The sequence below is a fragment of the Chiloscyllium punctatum genome, chromosome 6 (assembly GCF_047496795.1).
Source record: "Chiloscyllium punctatum isolate Juve2018m chromosome 6, sChiPun1.3, whole genome shotgun sequence".
NCBI lineage: Eukaryota > Metazoa > Chordata > Chondrichthyes > Orectolobiformes > Hemiscylliidae > Chiloscyllium > Chiloscyllium punctatum.
In genome coordinates, this window is record NC_092744.1 from 19384286 (window position 1) to 19400168 (window position 15883).

The window sequence follows — 15883 nt, forward strand, 5'->3', positions numbered from 1 at the left end:
ATGCAGAGGGTGGTACATGTATGCAATGAGCTGCCAAAGGAAGTTGTGAGGCTAGTACAATTTCAACAGTTAAAAGGCATTTTGATGGTATATGAATAGGAAGGGTTTGGAAGGATATGGGCCAGGTGCTGGCAGGTGGGACTAGATTGGGTTGAGATAGCTGGTAAGTATGGATGGGTTGGACCGTCGGGTCTGTTTCCATCTCTCTGACTCTATGACTCTTTTGTATCATGTTCTAATTCAGTTTATTAATTATGTGCATTATTCCAAAGATTTATTGAGTTTTTTTTTCTTGGATGGCACTTCAAACCAAGACCCCATGTGGAGATGACCCTTGACATAAATTGGAAGAAGGACAGAGGAGACATCTCTGGTGTCCTGTCCATTGTTAATGTCTCAATCAACTTCATGAAAACCGATTACCTGATAGTTATCACATTCTTATTTGTGGAGAGCTTGCTGTGCATTAATTAGCTGTGTAGTTGTCACATTGCACAAGTGAGTACTTTTAGCATGTGCAACATTATTTGCAAAGTATTTTGGGACACAGCTATCTTGAAAATGTTACATAAATGCAAATCTTTTCCTTGCTTTATGTTTTGTTATGTATTATAAATGAATATGTCTGCCTCATAGGAATGGAAGAACAGATATAAGAACATTCAACCCAAAAGATAATTGATACCATTCTTCAGTGATTTCAATCTCACCTTACACTAAATGTTCTCCAGCATTTCCTGTTCAAGAGGTCTTGCCATTACCACCTTTACCCAAGTCACTTTCATTGTCAGGAACCACACGTAAATGCTTAATAATGATGTTTCTGCTCAAGATCAAAGAGTTTCTTTTATTCCCATCCTCATCCTTATTAGCCTCCACATTGCCAAGATTTTGGATATGTCTACTTTTTAGGTCACCTCATCAACCTTTACTGCAGAAGGACACTAGTGACTTCCTGTGCTGAAAGATGAGCAAATCGTGCTTTCCAGGAATCCGTCCTCGGCTGTTTCCTATTGAACACATGGGTCATTATTTCAGTTTGCTTAAAATAAAGGGTGCAGATCAGGTCACCGCTCCCTTCAACAAATAGTTAACTTCCATAATCGTAAATGTATCAAATACAACTAGCTCGTACATCATTCAATTACATTTTGATTGATCATTATTCTAACTCTAGTTATCCATCTTCATTATATAAATCGATTTCAGTGGTCACTTTTTGATTGATGTTCAGCATCAGCAGCTTTTTTATGGAGGGAGAAGAGTTACATAACCCAAAAAAGAATTTCCATTACCCTTTCTGTGAAGAAATGCATCCTGGCATCATCCTTAAATGACCTACCTCTATTTTTACACTTTTGCCCTCTTGTTCTGGAAATATTCAAAGGAGGAATATACTTTTTTCCCCTTTCTATCTATCCTAATTTGAAACACATTCCAGTGATTTCATTAAGGAGAAGAATGCAGCCTTCATTTTCCCCAGGATTTCAGATGTACTAGTACCTGCAGAGAAAGTGGACAAGGGCTTTACAAATATAATATAATGTGGAGAGATTCACACAGCAGAAACATTTACCTGAAATTTATCTCAAAGTCAATATTTCCCACATAACTTTTCATCTGCTCAGTACTGCTCGCGCCTGAAGCATTTTTTTGTAAAATCTATCCCCGTGATTTCAGCATTTTTTTGTCTACACTCTCATGTTCCGATCATGGGCTATTGGGCCGATTCTAACTCTATTCACTCAGTGACTGTCCTTTGCTCTTTCCTCTAGTCCTTTTCAAATATTTAGCCATTTCCCTTTTGATGGTTGCAAAAGTCTTTCGACTAATCCAGTGATTCATCTACAAATCTCCTCAGCCATTCAATTCTGAACTTTCTTGTAACCATTTGTACCTTTGTCCTGCCATTCCTGATCTTCTTGGGAGAGGAAGCAGATTCTCTCTCACAACTCAATCTTGTTTGATGTTTAATTTGATTATCATAGAATCCCTACAGTGTGGAAACAGGCCTTTCAGCCCAACAAGTTCCACACCGGCCCTCCAAAGAGTATCCCACACAGACCCTACCCTATTACTCTACATTTCCCATGACTAATGCAACTAACTTACACAGCCCTGAACACTATAGGCAGTTTAGCATGGCCAATTTACCTAACCAGCACATCTTTGAACTATAGGAGGAAACCAGAACATCTGGAGGAAACCCACGCAAACATGGGGAGAATGTGCACACTCCACGTAAACAGTCGCTCAAGGGTGGAATCGAACCCGAGTCCCTGGCACTGTGAGGCAGCAGTGATAACCACTGAGCCACTGTGCCACCCATCATTAATGTTTCCCATTTAATCTCACCTGTGTGTCATCTGAACTCAGCGAATATTTTATTTTCTACTCATTCCTCCAGGTTGAAGAACTAATTGAGCAGATTCGTGAAGTTTTCGTACAGAATTTGCATGAACTCAGCTGGATGGACGAGCAGACCAAAAGGAAAGCAGAAGAAAAGGTACACAGACATAGTCATCTGTTCCACTGATATTTTTAGCACTTTGAAAGGATTGTTTAACATTTTAAATTTTATTGTATGTGATGTGGCATCAGTGACAAGGTGTGCATCTGTTGCCCAAACCAAATGGTTCAGATGTTAAGAAGGTTGTTAAGAAGGCATTTAGTACATTTGCCTTCAATTGCTCAGACCTTTGAGTAGAGGAGTTGGTCTGCCATCTTGAGATTGTACAGGATATTGATGAGGCCTCTTCTGGAGTTCTGTGTCCAATTCTGTTTGTGCTGTGATAGGAAGGATATTACGATGCTGAAAAGGGTTCGGAAAGAGTTGCCACGCTGTTGCTGAGAATGGAAGGTTTGGGTTATAGGGAGAGACTGCCTAGACTGGGACTTTTTTCACTGGAGGGTAGGAGGTTGAAGGGTGACCTTATGGAGGATTATAAAATCATTAGAGGTATAGATAATGTGAATGGCGGGTATCTTTTCTCTTGGGTGAGGAATTTCAAGATGAGGGGGTTATTTTTAAGGTAAGAGGAAAAAGACATGAGAAGCAACCTTTTTTAACAGAGTGGTTCATGTGTAGAATGAACTTCCAGAGAAAGCGATGGTTCCAGGTACAGATACAACTTCAAAAAAAACACTTCGATAAGTAAATGTATAAGAAAAGTTTTGAGAGATATGGGCCAAACTCAGGCTGGTGGGATTAGTTTTGTTTGGGATTATGGCTGATATGGACTGGTTGGACTGAAAGGTCTGTTTCACTGCTGTATGACTCTATGACTCTAAATTGTCATTGAGATGGTGGTGATAAGCTTCCTTCTTCAACTAACCGCAGTCCATGTAGTGCAGGTATGCTATTAGTGGGCGGCACGGTGGCTCAGTGGTTAGCACTGCTGTCTCACAGCACCAGGGACCCAGGTTCAATTCTGGCCTCGGGCAATTGTCTGTGTGGAGTTTGCACGTTCTCCCCGTGTCTGCGTGGGTTTCCTCCAGGTGCTCTGGTTTCCTCCTACAGTCCAAAGATGTGCAGGTTAGGTGAATTGGCCATACTAAATTGCCCATAGTGTTAGGTGCATTAGTCAGAGGGAAATGAGTCTGGGTGGGTTACTCTTCGGAGGGTCGGTGTGGACTTGTTGGGCTGAAGGGCTTGTTTCCACACTGTAGGGGATCTAATCTAATCTAATAATGTGATAGCAACATTACTGGACCAGTCATCCAGATTAATGCTTTGGGTAACATGGGTTCAAATTCTTATCCTGAGAATGTGAATATTGACCCAGTTTATTCAGCATCTCAACAAAGGATAACACTGTGATCTTAACCCCTGCATCCCATGGGCCAACTTCATGAACCTATGCTGCAACTGTATCTTTGCACATAGAAACCAAATAAGCATACAATATTTCAGGTGTGATCTCATCGAAATCCTGTAAAATTGTAGCAAGACCTCTTCATTCCTGTTTTTTGATCCCTGTATAATGAAGTTCTTGCATTTGCCTCCTTAACTGTTTGCTGTGCTTGCATGGTAACTTCCGATGTTATAAACGTAAGATACAGGAGCACAAGTAGGCCATTCAACCCATCCAGTCTGCTCTAGCATTCAATTAGATCATTGCTGATCTGATCATTCTCAACTCCACTTTCATGCCTTTTCCCCATAATGTTTGATTCCCTTACTGACTAAAACCCTACCTCAAACTTGAATGGTCTTTCTAAACGCCCTCTGAAAAACAACACTTACTAGTTTTGCATCTTTGAAAAAATGCTGCTTTTGTATTCTTTAGACCAAAGTGAATAATTTCACACTTTCCCACATTTACTCCTATCTGCTATCTTGTTACTCATTCATTTAAACTGTCTATACTTTTTGTTGTAGCTCTACATCATCTCCAGGGCTCATGTTTTGACTTAGCTTTAGATCAGCGGTAAACTTTGAAACATGAATAATACAATATCTCTTCATTAATTCATCCATCGGATGTAGGTTACAAGCTGGCCCATTATTTATTTTCCAGAAGGCAGTTAAGAGTCAACTGTATTGTTGGGGGTCTGGAATCTGAAATTTGTCAGTCAGACCAGACCATGAAAGGAATAGTGAGCTTGATAGATTTTTACAACAATCAACAGAAGCCACTATTCAGCCATTTTTAAAAAAATACCTGATATTTCTTATTGAATCCAAATTTCATCATCTGGGATTTGAACCAGTGCCCTCAGATAATTAACTTGAGGCTCTGCTATTCCAGGGACAATACCATAATACCATTACCTCCCCACATCTAAATTATTAATGCAGACTGTAAATACCTGAGGCCTCAGGACTGATTCTTGAGGCACTTCCACTAGTTCCAGCCTGCCAACTTGAAAATGTTAACATCCTTTCAGGCAATGCATTTCAGCTCACTACAGGCAGCTGCATAGAAACAAAAAAAGGTCTTGTAATCTCATCTGATTCTTTTGCAAATTACCTCAAAAATCTAATCATGTTCTTAATGTCCACTGATAGGAAACATAGGAACCATAGCGCTTAAAGTCAACACTAAAACATTTGACCCTCAGACCCTGTCCGAAACATGGAGAAGCTATAAAGTGATAAGCCTAGAACTGTAGAACAAAAATATAAGCAGGTGGAGTTCATTAACATTTATATTTGGAACTAACATTTCCAATTTTATCCTAGTTTTGGTAAATGCATTAACCATTTCAAAGTAAGCAGTCTGAAGTGATATGAAGTACATAGGAAAAAAAAGTTAAATTAAGCTGACATCCAATGTCATTATTTTTAAAGCTCAGTGTTCAAAGTAGTTGTAATAGATTTATCATGCTGCTGATTTTGGTAGAAATGTTTCAGAACTCTATTTGGACTGTAAAGGTATAAAAGCAATGACTCAGGGTAATGGATTGTTCACCCTTTTTTTGTTAATGAGATGTGGATATTGCTGGCTAGGCCAGTATTACCCACTTCTAATTGCCCAAAGAAGAATCAATTGCACAAAAACAGAAATTGCTGAGAACCTCAGCAGGTCTAGCAGCATCAGTGGAGAGAAAACAGAGTTAACGTTTGAAGTGTTTGTTGGTCTTTGAGGATTGGCTGTTATTTCAGGATCTGCAGTCATCAATTTGAGCTTTCCCTTCTCGTCTAGGGCTAGTTCTGGTTTTCGGGTCTTCTCACCAAGGTGGTCTCCCTGGAAATGGCACTGAATAAGATGTAAAAAGCAGATCAAGACACTGCTGTGGGTCTGGAGTCACAATTAGACCAGGGAAGGATAGCATATTTCCTTTCCAAAACAACACAAGTAAACCTGATGAGATTTTACAAAAATGGTCCTCACTCGAGCATTTGTATTCCAGATTTATTTTTAAATTGAATCCAAATTTTCATCATGTCCCACATTGGGATTTGAACCCATGCCCTTAGAACATTAGCCTGGATTGACTGGATTATAAATCCAGTGACATTATCATCTCCTCAGAGGTGAGACCTTGATACTTATTTTGCTAAAGGCTCACCCAGTTCTGGTTTCAGGAAGAAGGTATTGGTTTGAAGGGGGTGCAGTGCAGATTTAGTCAGTTTACACTGAAATTTGGAGGATTGAATGATAAGGAGATGTTGGGTAAACACGGGTTTGTGCTCTCTGAAGTACAGAAGCTTGAGGTAATCTAATTAAGGTGTTTACAAGGATTTGACAGTTACACTCGAAATCAGATTACCCCTGATACTCTTTCCCACTCCCTTGAATCAAGGTGGCCTTTTTGGAAGACCAGTTTTCAAATTCTAATCTTCTAAACTCAATTTCACAACATTCCGTTACTGTCCCCTCAAATCTGGCATTTCTGTAATAAACAATTTTGGAAATTAAAAGTTAAAAGACTTCATCATGTTCCCTATGTTAAGACTCCACCTCCCTGCCTCTTAGAGACCAAGACCTATTTTCACTTTTTGTTGTTCCAAACATACAGAGAAGAATGCTTCACTGTTCTCCATTTGGCTTCCAAATCTGGCTTCCATGTAATCCCTTTTTCCCACCATCATCATTTCCTTGGCATTCCACAGCCTATTATAATAGCTTGTCCAACTATTCATCTCTGGAACAGTTAAATACTTTTTCTCCTAGTTCTTTTGCATGCCCCTATTCTGCAGTGAAAGCACCTCAGGGCACAGTTTGTTCCTGTGCAAATTACTTAAATATATGTATTAAATTCCCTTTGGTTGGGACAGCTTAGCATGAAAAAAATGCAGTAAAGTTTGACACAAGTGCTTTCATTGTTCATTCAAGCACAAAACTTAGTCAGAAAATGTCAGGGTGGATAACCACCTGGGTGGAAATCTATGGTTTTGGATGGACTGCTCATTGCAGAAGCTATATGATTGTCATTTTCATTCAAATCATTGAATGGTTGGGTAGTCTGCTTCTCTGTGATACACCAGGAAGGATTTTTATGCAGCAAGTTGTAATGATTTGGAATAAAGGCCCAAAACTGCTAGTGGAAGCTGATTCAATGGAGACATACAGAAGGGAATGAATAATTGTTTGAACGTAAAATATACACAGAGCTATGGGGAAGAGCAGAAAAGTAGGGCATTACAAAATGTAGTTGTGTTTTGGGTACCCTTTTCAAAACGTCAGCATGGTATTGTGGGCCAAACGGCCCCTTACTGTGCCATAATATTTTATGCTTCTTCTAGTATCCTAACAGTAATGACATGAATTCTCGTGCCCCAAATCTCTTGAGGTCCTCAGAGAAAGCACAACTTGTGTTTCGATAGCAATTCTATTACTAATAAAGAAATAATTCCCACATATGGAACTCCTTCCATGACTTCATGGGTGTCTCAAACCACTTCACAGCTAATAAAGTGTTTTCAAAGTTCCATCACTGTTGTAATGAAGAGAAACAGGGCAGTCAATTTCTGTCCAGCAAGTTCCCACAAACAACAGTGCTGTAATGATTAGTTAATTTGTCTTTTTGACTGCTGTTGGCCGAGGGATGAATAGTGTCAGAACACTGAAAAGGTTTCACCTGGTCTTCACCACATCACTCTGTGGGATATTTTACGACAAGCTGAAAGGGTTGTCAAATTCTCTGTTTTAACATCTAATTTGAAAGGCAGCACTTGGATACTTCCTCAGCTTGAACTCATTATTAACAGTAGAAATAAAATAGATATTGCTGAAAATAGGCAGCTGGACTAGCAATACCAAAGGGGAGAAAAGCAGGGTTAAGATTTCAGGTTTTTGACCTTTCATAGTCTTTTATCATCTGTTCATGCTGGTGCAGGAGTTGGCCAGCATTTATTGGCTATCACAAGTTGCCCTGGAGAAGGTGGTGGTTACTTTTTTGTACTGCTGCAGCTCATGTGCTGCAGGTAAACCCACAATACCATTAGAGACAGAATTCCTGGATTTTAACCTTGAAACACCAAAGGAGCAATGATATATTTCCATAGGAAATTTCACCATGTTTCACGATAATGAGTGATTTGGAAGGTGCTGGTTAACCTATGTATCTGCTGCTCTTGTCCTTCTAGATGGTAGTAGTCATAGGTTTAGAAGGTGATATCTCTTGCTGAATTTCTGCAGTACAACTCATAGATAGTGCACACTGCTGCTACTGAGAGTCAATGATGAAAGGAATCAGTGTTTGTGGACATGGGGTCAATCAAGCCAGTTGCTTTGTCCTGGATGGTGTCAAGCTTCTTGAGTGTTGTTGGAACTGCACTCACCTAGATAATTGGTGATTGTTCCATCACACTTATGATTTATGCCTTGAGTTGTTCCCTGGCTAATATCTCTGTCTCAGGCTTGCTGCAGTGCTCCAGTGAAGCTCAATGCAAGCTGGAAGAACAGCACTTCATTTTCCGCTTGTGAACTCTACACCCTTCTGGACTCAATATTGAGTTCAACAATTTTAGGGCTTGAGACATCTTGTCCCATGTCCTTACCCCAACTCCCACACACCAAGCCTTGTTATCACATGGTCTGCTATTTCACTAATAGTCCTTATCAGTAGCTACTCATTCTCCTAGGCTGAACATTATTCTCTCATTTGTTTGTCCAACTGTTCTTCTCTCTCTTTGGTCTCTACCTCCACCTATTGTTTACCCCTTACCCCATCCCCACATCCTTTCTTCAGGAAAAAAAAAGCTTTTTCCTAGCTACCATCAGTTCTGAAGAAGAGTCACTTGACCCAAAACATTAAAACTGATTTCTCTTCACAGATGTTGTCAGATCTGCTGAGTATTTCCGGCAATTTCTGTTTTTGTTTCCGATTTCCAGATCCACAGTTCTTTAAGTTTTTATAGCATGAGTTGTTTTTTTTCTAGGCTAGAGCTATCAGACAGAGAATCGGATATCCGCCTGACATCAAAGACGATGCCAAACTGAATAGTGAGTACAAAATGGTAAGTGACTACTATCATTTCCAGCTTATTTTGTCTCAATCATTTTGCCTGCAAACTCATTGAATTCATAAAATATTGGTACAATTCTACAGCAGATCTTATCCTTACATATCGTATAATCATTCTACTCTTCTAAACCCAATTGTAAGCCTATCAGAATTACTGACAATGTTCTTTTACCTTCTCTGCAGCCATAACATTGCATTCTTCACTCTATTACTCCACTGCACCTTGTATGGTATAATCTGCCTGTACTGCACACAAAACAACACTTTTCACTGTACTTAAGTGCATGTGACAACAGTAAATCAAATCAATTACATCCCAAATTTTCACAGTAGAATCTAAAAACCAAAATGGTCAATTTTAATCCCAGAAAATGGGTGTGTTTTGAGTCAACTGGAAGTTAAAATTTACAAAATGAAGAACAAACCACCTCAAGCCCACTTCAGGTTTTGATGAAGGCAGTGACTGACCAATCAAGTCACAAAAGGAAATTCAACTGGCAAAACATTTTAAGGACCCTGGGAAGCCGTTTTTACTTTTATTTTCTTTTTCATTCTCACTCGGTTTCTAGGAGTTCAGGAAACCCAGCAAGGAAAAAGAAGCGAAGAACAGCTAAATTCATAATGCCTTCATGTGATTGCGTGTCAGGAAGATATATTGCCCCACAAACAGGCTGCCATGTAAATGCCTTCCTCCCACCCCCCCCACCCCCCCTTCACAAATGGTGTGCTACTATCTCATCACTGATTAATGTTCCTCCTCACAAAACTACCATAATCTTCACAGCCTCCTGATCCGTTCACCTGGCCCAGTCTTTCCCAGTTTCACTACTGACTCCTGTGGTCCATCCTATTCATCAGGGAAGCTGGAGAAAAAATATTAAGAGACACTCTACAGTTAAAAGATTCTGGTATTTAGGAGATTCAGATGTATGGGCTTTTCATTTGTAATTCCCACTGTCATCCCACCCATACAATGTGTAAACCGCATAAGTTTTGGGAAAGATATGAGGGGCAGCTAATTTGCAACAGCACACACAAAAGCCTCGACATCATGTCAATACACCCCGTGCATTTTGAAGTTAGAAATTTGAATTTCTCTTCTTGGTTCTCCAATCTTTCCAGGGCCTCACCCCTCCCTGTCAGTGTCATTTCCTCCAGTCCTGCAGGTTTCAGAGATGCCAGCTCTGATACAAGTCTTGTGTCACTGATTTTCATCATTCTATCATTGGCAGGCATGCATACAATTGCCTGGCTCCAAGCCTCTGGAGTATCTTCCCTAATGCTCTCCCTTGCAATGCCTCTTCCTTTCACTTAAGATGTTCTTGCAAACCTGGATCTTTTAAGACATCATTGGATATAGAGTCATTGAGTCATAGAGATGTGCAGCATGGAAACAGACCCTTCGGTCCAACCCGTCCATGCCGACCAGATATCCCAACCCAATCTATCTATCTTAATATCTGCTTCTCTGGCCTTCCTTTGAAACAGCTCAGGGGTTTGACTCCGTTAAGAGGTTTCTCTAAATGCAAGTTGCTGTTCTCATTGGGTGCGGGTGGAATACAACCAGTGGCAACTAGCAATTCTCTGGAAAGAGATGCTGGAAGCTGCAAGTTGCAGAATTGCTGTGTGAAATGTGTCAACTTAAAGAGTTAAACAATGCATATCACGAATTTAACATCAGGATATGTTGATGAGATAAATCTGTAGGTGGTTTCTAGAAACCCGACTTAGAATCTGGTGCAACTGAGTTTGATTGCTAAGGAGACAACAAAAAATGGCATGAAGACTGAAGGGTATCTAATTTTGGATCAAATATTAGTCTAACACTGGGGGATCATAACTTCAAAAACTGTGTTTGCTTCGGGTGAGGTTCTGTGTTTAGTGGAGAAGGGCTTCTGTGATGAGTTGATCACCATTGACGACATTGTCAAGCATTGCGGGTTTTTGCAGATACAAAGTTTCTGTGCTTGCATTCCAAACAGGCCCTAAATACAGTTTAGCTGGATTGAAAAGAGGATTGCATTAATATTCCTTTCTTGATCTATGGTAGTGAATTAGATGAGCTCAAATCATTCAGTCAAATAATGCTCACATCGAAGTAAGAACTGTCGTTAGTATTGCATCTTTCATGACTTCAGGATGCCTCAATGAACCTGATAGCCAATTTGTACAATTAATTTTCACACAGCATGATCTTGCAGGGAGCTATGATTTAAATAATTATTGATTTACTGATGTGAGATGGTTAAGGAATTGCCATTAGCCTTGAGGCAGGTGAGATACCCCATGTCCCTCTCCACTGATTTTTTTAGTGTCTACCTATCTAATGTCATCTAAAGAATCTGTTTTCACAATCATAAATCTGTACATGATTGAGGAGTTATCACTCATATTGTACTGTGGAGTGGGACCTGTGTGTACAACTGTACGATTCAGAAATGTGAGTGCAAAGTTCATCCACAGCTGATCTCAAGGAAGCTGATGCCTTAGCCTCTTTTACCCCTCATTTCAAGATCCTTCAGAGGCTTTAGTTGCAAGGAAATAAGGGGCCATTTGCATTCTAAGGTCAAAGCAGAAATTTGCCTCAGGTGATCAGTCTACGACAAGCTCTCCGTGTATGACTTAGGAATAATTGATCAAGTTATTTTACCACCCGCAACCCCAATATCTCCACACAATCTTTCTTTATAGCCTTTTTAGCAGAAGCCCTGTATAACACAAGGTAAGACCTTTTTTTTTGCACACTTTGTTAGTTTTGAATTACATCACTATTCTTTTTGGTGCCATCTCCATGTGTTTTTTTTATCCTGGGCCTTCTTGTCAGAATCTCAAGGCCAAGATTGCATTTATATCGGGAGTTTCACCCAGCTTTGTTATTTTTAATGCTGTTATCAATCTCCAATGCTGAGAGAAGGAGACATGCTTATTTGTCTGTCTGTATCTTTTTCCTTGTTTAAAGCCCTTCTACATTGGCATGATTTGTCTTTGCAGAATGTACAATTGCTAACAAGATTTTGGCTTCAATAAATTGACCATCCTTCCCTTATGCCCACAGTTCAGTACTTTTGGTGTTTTTGATCTGTGCCTTCTTTCACCTCAGTGTCCCATGTTATCGCTCTGAGATAAACTCCACACATGGGTTCAAGCCAAAACTGGTTTGCACACATTAATATCAAAGATGTAAATATAGGGCTTCAGCAGTTTTAAATATGTCAAAAAAGACAAATGATGCATTGGTTTACAGAAACCACTGCATAGAGAGATAAAGCAGAAACAAAAATATGCAGAAGCATAGAAACAAGGAATCATTCATTTTAGGTGTTGAAGGGCTAGTTTAAAGCAGCTTGATGGACAGGAATGTTAAATGAGGCCAAGTTGCCTGTTTTCTGAAGAAACAATGTTGATACTCTATCAGGAATCAAAAGTTCACAAGGCTTTTCAATATGAACTAATCTTGTGTTCATCCAAGTGGGTCCTCTTTGTTTTTCAGCCTAATGGTATCACAAGATAGCACTGACTTTCTTTAATGGTATTAACTCTTTCAGGGTTTTCTTTAGTTCTTGGTTAGTTTAATGTATTTTTGTTAGAATAGATCCAAGAGTCATAGAGTCATAGAAATGTACAGCATGGAAACAGAACCTTCGGTCCAACCCGTCATGCCGACCAGATATCCCAACCTAATCAAGTCCCACTTGCCAGCACCTGGCCCATATCCCCCCAAATACTTCCTATTCATATACTTCCTATTCATATTCATGATTCCTGAAGAAGGGCTCATGCCCGCAACGTTGATTCTCCTGCTCCTTGGATGCTGCCTGACCTGCTGCGCTTTTCCAGCAACATATTTTCAGCTCTGATCTCCAACATCTGCAGTCCTCACTTTTTCCTATTCATATACCCAACCAGATGCCTTTTAAATGTTGCAATTGTATCAGCCTCCACCACTTCCTCTGGCAGCTCATTCCATACACGTACCACACGCTGTGTGAAAATACTGCCCCTTAGGTCTCTTTATATCTTTCCCCCTCACCCTAAACCTATGCCGTCTAGTTCTGAACCCCACCAGCCCAGGGAAAAGACTGTCTATTTATCCTATCCATGCCCCTCATGATTTTATAAACCTCTATGAGGTCATTTCCCAGCCTCTGATGCTCCAGGGAAACAGCTCCAGCCTGTTCAGCCTCTCCCTATAGCTCAAATCCTCCAACCCCGGCAACATCCTTGTAAATCTTTTCTGAACCCTTTCAAGTTTCACAACATCTTTCTGATGGGAAGGAGACCAAAATTGCACGCCATATTCCAAAATGTGGCCTAACCAATCTCCTGTACAGCCACAACATGACCTCCCAACACCTATACTCAATTCACCGACCAATAAAGGCAAGTATACCAAACACTTTCTTCAGTATCCTATCTATCTGCAACTTTACTTTCAAGATGCTATGAACCTGCACTCCAAGGTCTCTTTATTCAACAACACTCCCTAGGACATTACCCTTAAGTGTATAAGTCCTGCTAAGATTTGCTTTCCCAAAATGCAGCACCTCACATTAATCTAAATTAAACTCCATCTGCCACTCCTCAGCCCATTGGCCCATCTAGATTGTATGTTAAATTGATTTGAGCTGTAAAAGATTTGGTAGGTTATGACAGGAAGTAGCATCCCTTGGGAACCCATTGGTGGTTGGCAATTGGAATCTCAGCAATGATCATTCTTCATGCAAAGTTGTACAAAGTGAACATCAACAGGTTATCTGAGTGTGGGGACCATTATGGCTAAATCTGTTCCTAGCCTTACACAGCATCAATATTGAAAGCATCTTGCAAAAATCATTGGGAAATAATTATGACAAGAACAAAGTTGATATTTTTTCTGTCTGTGTTTTATCCCACTCCATTTTTCTGATTTTTTTTCCCAACTCGAGCCTCACAGCCAGTCTCTTTGTCTTACCGTTGATGGTCATACCTTCAACCTTCTAGGCCTTGTAGGTTCTGGATTTTTCTATCTTTGATCTTTACACCTTCCCTAATGATCCTCCATAAAAGCTATGTCTCTACCATGTGTTAAAAAAGTTAAAAGTAGATTTAACTCCTACAGCATTAAGCACAACCATCAAATGTCGCAAAGCACTTTGTAGCCAATAAAGTCGTTTTTAAGTCCAGTGACTGTTGTACTATATGAAATAGAGACCAGTTTGCAAGCCCCAACAAGTGCCATGTGATAACAGTTAGTGAATCAGGTTTGACATTATATTTGAGGAACAAATATTTGCCAGGATACTGGGGACAATTCTTTATGTCTATTGTTTGAGGCCCTCCCATGTTAACTGTGCTGTTTTAATGCAGTTACCTTCTGTTTGTAAGCATGTTTGGTTTTAATTGCATTGCTTAACCACTGTCAGTTATCCCTTCAGCTGTTTGGACCTTATGGTCTGGAATTACTGCTTTTAAGCTTCTCCACCTCCCGCTGTCTTTTATATAACTGGAAGTAGTTGTTTTGCAACTATGCTGTAAAGCTTTCCTATGTGGATGCTAGAGCAGTGCTAGCAACAAATCAAAGTCCAGTCCGCCATGTGATTAGAGAACTTGTGTAAAGGGTATATGAGGCTGATAACTGAACTGGAATATGAAATAGGTCCAAGGTAATTGTTCTGCATTGTTTTTATTCAGTTGAATTTCAGCATCAACGAATATTTCACCAACATTCTTAATAATATGGAACTGGGACAACAGAAGAATCTGAAGAAACTCAGACAAAAGGTTAACAAAGAAGTGTAAGTATTCCTTTATTATTCTATTGTGCACTTGAAGTTGTTTCTAAACCTGAACATTTGCTGCCTTACAACACCAGACAGGACTGACTGTCACCAGAGAAGGCCGTTATAGGGTGTGATGTGGAGAACTTATTTCTTGCTTACTTATGGTGTTTTGTTCAGGCATGCATTGTATGAAAGGGCAATAGTAACAGATTCAGTTGTCACTTTCAAAGAGAATTTGGCAAATACTTGTGCGGAAATATTTTCAGGACTATAGGGATAAAGCTGGACAGTGGGATTAATTGGATGCATCCAACAAAAGAATGAGCACAGGTACAATGGGCCAAATGGTTATTCTGTGCTGTATCATTCTGATTCTGATTTATTTCTGCACTGGAAACCAGAAAAAGGTTTTCGCTTGTGAAAGGAATCATCTCTGTGTTGGGTAGTTTTCAACTTGCCTCCGTCCCAATTTCTGGCTGTTCTAATACAACTGCTTTCAACTGTATTTGAGTATCATGATAATAGATGTGGGGGGTGGGGGGTGGTGGGGGGTTGCAGTTAGCCGAGCTGTCTGGACAAATGGTTTGTGATGCAGAGCAACATCAATAGTGAGGGTTCAATTCCTACACTGACTGAAGTTACCATGAAGGACTCTCCTTCTCAACCTCTCCCCTTACTTGTGGCATGGTAACCCTCAGGTTAAGCCACTACCAGTCATCTTTCGCCAATCAGTCAGCCGTCCTATGGTCTGATTGGTTAACAACAACTTTATCTTTTTAATAAAAGTTCACATTCATTTTAATAAATCTTCCTTGCACACCCACAATGTTGCACACTGTACCACTCAAAATTATTCTGATTGAAGATTTCAGGAATGGAGGGAAGGCAATTCCCAATATTGAAATCATGACAAAGAATTAATCTCAAAGTTTTGAAATCCAAGTTTGATGCCATCTGATTTTTTGACTTAGAAAGAAATTTAAGATTTGAAGGCCATTTTACCTTAAGAGGTGTATCTTCTGCACAGCATTAATTTAAGCCAATGTGCTTACTATTTTCTAGTATCCCTTTCTCCCTTATTCTTTTAAACACTATCTTTAAGCTGTTGTCATGCATTCAATCATTATCTCATTATGTTCTTCATACATCCCCTATTCATGATCATGGGACAGTTGTTCCAGTCTCAAGATGAGGACATTAGATTAGAT

General features: G+C 39.8%; 1 protein-coding gene across 4 annotated transcripts in view; it reads left to right on the plus strand.

Annotated features, from left to right (window-relative positions):
* Positions 1-15883, plus strand: part of LOC140478754 (neprilysin-like) — a 193849-nt gene that overhangs the window by 143331 nt on the left and 34635 nt on the right. For all 4 annotated transcript variants that reach the window (XM_072572090.1, XM_072572091.1, XM_072572093.1 and 1 more), the window contains exons 14-16: positions 2408-2506; positions 8831-8908; positions 14587-14690. In XM_072572090.1, coding sequence (XP_072428191.1) covers positions 2408-2506; positions 8831-8908; positions 14587-14690 — 281 coding nt within the window. The remainder of the gene's footprint in view (positions 1-2407; positions 2507-8830; positions 8909-14586; positions 14691-15883) is intronic.